General features: G+C 43.2%; 1 protein-coding gene across 1 annotated transcript; it reads right to left on the minus strand.

Annotated features, from left to right (window-relative positions):
• Positions 1-251: 251 nt before the first annotated feature.
• Positions 252-4,408, minus strand: LOC148035275 (serine/threonine protein phosphatase 2A 57 kDa regulatory subunit B' beta isoform-like). Its single transcript, XM_087680271.1, has 2 exons — positions 2,760-4,408; positions 252-1,166 (listed from the first exon to the last, which is right to left on the minus strand). The coding sequence occupies exons 1-2, from the start codon at positions 4,011-4,013 to the stop codon at positions 864-866; spliced, it is 1,557 nt and encodes a 518-aa protein (XP_087536397.1). The 5' UTR covers positions 4,014-4,408; the 3' UTR covers positions 252-863.
• Between the last annotated feature and the right edge of the window lie 841 nt (positions 4,409-5,249).

Raw genomic sequence — 5,249 nt, forward strand, 5'->3', positions numbered from 1 at the left:
AGCCTTATGCACCACTCTATTCCTGAAGTGCATTAGAAATGTCATAACGACCCAAAGCCATAGAGTACAGAGATCAAGCAGTTGGCAGCGTTGAAATGACTCAGACAACACATAGGTTGAGCTGAAAACAAGTATAATTAGAAAACTCGAGACTCCAAGGCATAATGTAAAGTCATTTGTAAGGATCCGACTTTCCACCGATGCTTTAGATCAGTCATTGCACAGACTTGACTTAAGATGAGCAAAGGGCATTCATGAAAAAGTTTTTAAGTTATTTGAAATAAGGAAGATGAACCTGTAAAACTGAGAAAGCTGCAGGATCTTGAACTTCAAGGCCATGCAGTGCAAGGTATCCATCACATTTGTACATATGCAAGAGAACAAGCTCATAGCACCTCCTTACATGCACCAATGGGAGCCATGCCTTAACAGTCAATAAACACCTCTGTACCACCTAAACAAAAATCCACCTACTGAACGAAAGAGGTATGGGGGTTGAAAGGCAAACCACCAAAACCTGAAAAAATAAATTCACTTTCAACAGTCACGTGTGGTCTGTTTGTAGCTACATTCATGGTCACCCAATCAACTAACATCTCCACGTGTCCCTCCATTTTAGCCTCAAACCAGGAGGGAGTTTTAAACCAAGGAGGGTATGCCATACATAGCCCCTCTGGATAGGGCCTGGACCCTCGAATCTGTCTTCCTTGACCAAATCTTAAAGGGTTTATTGCACTGCAGCATTTGTCTAGACTGAGAAGCGACTCATCAATCTATAACACATGCCAATGAGCCCATCTCTGACATTCCTCCGTTTCAACAATATAACGATGCTTCCTCATTCCAAGGACATGAGCAATCCTTCAACCTTTTGCAGCAGCTGCGGCTTCCAATCGCTGCCATGTAAGTTCCCTTTTCTCTTGAAGCACCTTTGCCTTTGCTTCATCCTCTTCAAAGCGGACCTTGCACTCCTGAAAAAGTTCCTGGTCTATTTCCAGAAACATCTTTCGTGCATTCAGTGTCAGGCCATGCACAGCCTGATTCCAATGGCTCCTAGCATTCCTTTCCAATGCTGGAAGGATAAGGGGCAGAATTACTGAGCGATTTTGGGTCACAAGATTTACAATGTGATCATTGTTCCACAGAAACAAAGCCCGCTCTGCCACCTGTGGTCCAAAACATATTGTTGAGTTAGAAAGTGCATTTCAATGGCTTAGGATCATGTATTCCAATTCCCTCCACAAACTCATTCTAAGTAGCAGCAAGGTTGTCACTTACCGCCCATTGAGATCATAAATGCTGCTTGCCAGAGTATACTTAAAGAAACAACTACTGACAGAAAACTGTAAAAGCAAACTAATTGCCAAAACGGAATAAAAACCCCGTTCTAAAATTTGTCAGGCTCAGTACTGCAGCACATAAACATTTCAAATACTCACAAGACTGACTGGGAAAGTCATGCATTGCTGGCATAGAGTTGCTTGAAGAAAGTAAAGTAGAATCCTGCATGATGAAAGCAGCCACTATTGCATTTTGCCACTTATAGGATGATTGCAAGAAATACCTGCCACACCTTGAAATAATGATGCAAGGTATCTGCAAATTGCAAAATTTGGGCGCTGGCCTTTAGTCTGCCATGCTACATGACCTAAAGTAGGCCCCTACCTAAGCAAATCCACTATCCATACGAGATATAGCTGACTCTAGGCCACTAACTAAGCCACTGAAAGAAGATAATGTGCAACAATACAGAATGCAAGAGGCAGATTACTCTTCAAATCCATCAACCCACATTAGCTTTGGACTTGGTAAGAAATTACCTTGGATAAAATATCCTACTAAATCCAAGCCTCCTCAAATCAAAGTACATTTACTGAGCTGCACCTTGTGAAGGAGCAACGGCAATTAAGCTGCCCTCACACTTCACCAGCAGGTGCAGCTTGAACTACTCTAATTACTTCATGTTCTCTCCTTTGCCTTTTACGTTCATTTTCACATTCAACTTTATCCACCTTGTTCTTTCATCATTCACATCTGATTTCAATGTCCCTTCAATTCTCTAGTTAATGTCTCTCCATCAGTGTAGCTTCCTGATGTGCTTTTGACTCCAGATACTGATGATAACTTGCAATGCTTTCAAAAAACTGAAATATAAATTTTCATCAGAGATCAAGGACAAAACAAACTAGACCTTTTTGTCAGAGTCCTTTAAAAACCATGCAAGAATACACAGTTCAATTTAACATTGGAAACAAATACGCATGTTTGTTTTATCTTCCTTAAGTCCTACCTACAAGATGAGAAACCATGTACACTGACATTTTCTTTTTACCATGTAAAATCACAATCTTCTCCAGAGTGACAAACATGTCATAAGATTTCTTTGAGCTTAGCACATTGATCAGGAGACAACTGAGAACATAGGTGCACAACCATCAGTCATCTAATTAAACCCTGATTAGCTAACTGACAAACACCCAAAACAAACCCATCTACTTACAGCTAAGCCATACCACATAACAAAGACAATCAGCATCCTGACAAATGTCATAAGATTTCATTGGACTTAGCACACTGATCAGGAGACAACTGAGGACAGAGGTGCAAAACCATCAGTCACCTGATTGAACCCTGATTAGCTAACTGACGAACGCCCAAAACAAACCCATCCACTTACAGCTAAGCCATACCACAATAACCAAGACAATCAGCATCTGACAAACACAGTAGGAGCTTTAAAGAAGCAGACACATAATTACCTGAAAATGTGAGCTGTTAAGACAGCGTCCAATCTGCCGGAAAAGGGGCACCATGCACCTCTGAAACTCAGCAGGTTGAGTTGCCTCCAGGACTTCCTCTAACTCTCCCAGAAACAATACCTCCTTGTGACTGTTTGTAACAGGCCAATACTTCAGCAATCCCCTTATAACTGTGTCAGCTAATTTTAAGTCTTTTTCAACAAACTGGGTTATGCAGTAAGACAACTGTCGGTGATAAACAGACACACACTTCGGTTTGTGCAAAGGAATCAAAGCTCGAACAAGGAAGAGCTTATGTTCTTCCTTCAGTGGTAAAGCGAAACCATTTATTATGCTCCCCAAGATCTCCAACAGTTCAGCAATGCCATTATGCCTTTCTGTCTCAAAGATGAAGCGATAAAATATGTTATTGATGGCTTTACGGATAAATGGCCGATGCACCATAAATTTCCCATATATCCGGTGGAGTATTGTTTTTAAATACTCCCTCTCTCTGGAATCCTCAGAGTCAAAGAGGTCCAGAAGCTTGAGCACAAAGGAGTGATCAATGTACCGCTTTGCTATCTTTGCATCAGTTTCAGTAGACATGATAAATCGCAGAAAGAACTCATATACTGCCTGCAGATGGGACCAAGATGGCTCCAACGCAGGTTCCTCATCCTCCATATCAAAGGACTCTACCATGGCATTCTCATGGGCTGACCGAGGTAGAGTGCGAAACACATTTGCAGCCACCATCTTTGTGATCTCTTCCATTGCAAGCTCTGACATCTTAACACTTCCTGGGCTCATAAAATCCACAAGCTCAAGCAGCGTCTGCCGCTTGATGTCCTTCTCCCTTGCGTTCTTCCTCGAGTCACTAAAATCAAACACTACAGAGCAAAGGTTGAGCTTTGTGATGAAAAGGTTCTGGCGCTCTGAACTCGGCACATCCCGGAACAGGGGAAGGGGCTCGGAGATCGAGGAGAATGCACCATTGCCAATGGGAACAGGGGCGGTCTTGGCACCTACGGTAGGTAGGATCCGGCCGGCAGCAGAGGGAAACCCAAGCCGGGAGGACAGGGGAACCGGGACGGCAGGCGAAGCAGCAGACCCGTTACTCAGCCCGTTTCCTTTGGTGGAGGCGCCTCCATTGCTGAGTGGACCATTTTGGAGGGGGTAACCCCCTGAGCCAGGCATGGTGCCGCCATCATCTGCATCAGATTTGGAAGAAGGCTTGCTGCGAGGGAATCTGCCTAAGATTTGTTTGATCATACCTGGATATTGCGTCTGTTTAAAGCGTACCTTCTGTCAGCAGATGGGGGTGCAGGTCTCCTTCCTGCGAGATCAGAGGTCCATGTCCGAGACCTTGAGGGCTTTTATGTAATAATTGGCTGGCCGGTGAGCTTCAGACCATTCATCTAATGCAGATCTGTAGCAGGGCAAGCTCCCGAGGGAAAACAGGGCAACCATGGAGGGAGGAAGGTTGGGTGCAGGGAGCAGGAGCATAGATCGGGCTGGGTGGCTGGCAAAGGGAGGCACAAACAGAGAAGCAAAACCAGGCACAGAGACAGAGGAGAGAGAGAGAGAGAGAAGGGTCCTTTTCCCTGTGAGAGTCTGTGACTCTGTGAGAGAAAGGGCGAGGGCGAAATTGGGATTTTCTTTTTTTTTCCCCCTTCTTAATTTCGGCTGCGTTTTATCCTAATTTGACTTTAGGTGCTTCATGACCCGCCTTCAAGCGATGCTCTTAGGCATCCATATTATTATCCAATCCATTATACTATCCAACTAGTATGCATATCTATGTCGCTCCACATAGTGCAAGCACCCAATCACCTCATGCGTATGCAATATTTTTTGCTTTTCGCATGAATTTTCATAGATGTTTAGCCAACTTAGTATTTACCTCTTCTATCATACACAACATCTTAAAGCCAATGAACCCCTAAATTGGTAAAAATTTGATCTCCTAATGTGATTAAAGCAATCCATGTCTATTATTGTCTTGTGGGCATTGCATTTTAAACCACAATTAGTGTGGGCATGCAATTTTTGAAACTGGGCGTAGACATTGGCACAAAGTCTTTACACACCAAAAGGACACATTGTGCACACGGGTTTGACAACATATATGCAACATTGTTTTGATGTTTGATGGCATATTAGGTGAAGGAAATATATCGGCATCGATAATAAGCACAAAAGCCTATGATTGCTCCTCTCTTGACTCTCTGAGGTATTAGGTAACTTCCTTAAGATTGCCTCTCGTGAAACGAATGCCATTTGTGTGTATGGCTGAATCATTTGTGGAGTGATCATCCTCAATTGTTCAATGTGTGCAACTCGTGCACCCTAAAGCCACACTTTGCATGGCAAGAACGTTACTAGGCATATATATTCCACACATAAGAATCATAGGCATACATATCACACATTATAGATACTTAAATACACTTTGTGAGAAACTCCTAATCTCTATCTTCTCACTTGCTTGATTTCTCTATCTTCGCA

The sequence above is a fragment of the Lygodium microphyllum genome, chromosome 6, assembly GCF_053477565.2.
Source record: "Lygodium microphyllum isolate KBCC chromosome 6, Lygodium_microphyllum_v1.1.10, whole genome shotgun sequence".
NCBI lineage: Eukaryota > Viridiplantae > Streptophyta > Polypodiopsida > Schizaeales > Lygodiaceae > Lygodium > Lygodium microphyllum.

Bases quoted from the DNA above. Each gene is read 5' to 3' on its own strand.
- LOC148035275 (XM_087680271.1), bottom strand. From the start codon at position 4,013: ATGATCAAACAAATCTTAGGCAGATTCCCTCGCAGCAAGCCTTCTTCC. The intron at 1,167-2,759 runs GTAATTATGTGT...TTTGGACCACAG, and splicing joins TTAACAGCTCACATTTTCAG to GTGGCAGAGCGGGCTTTGTT.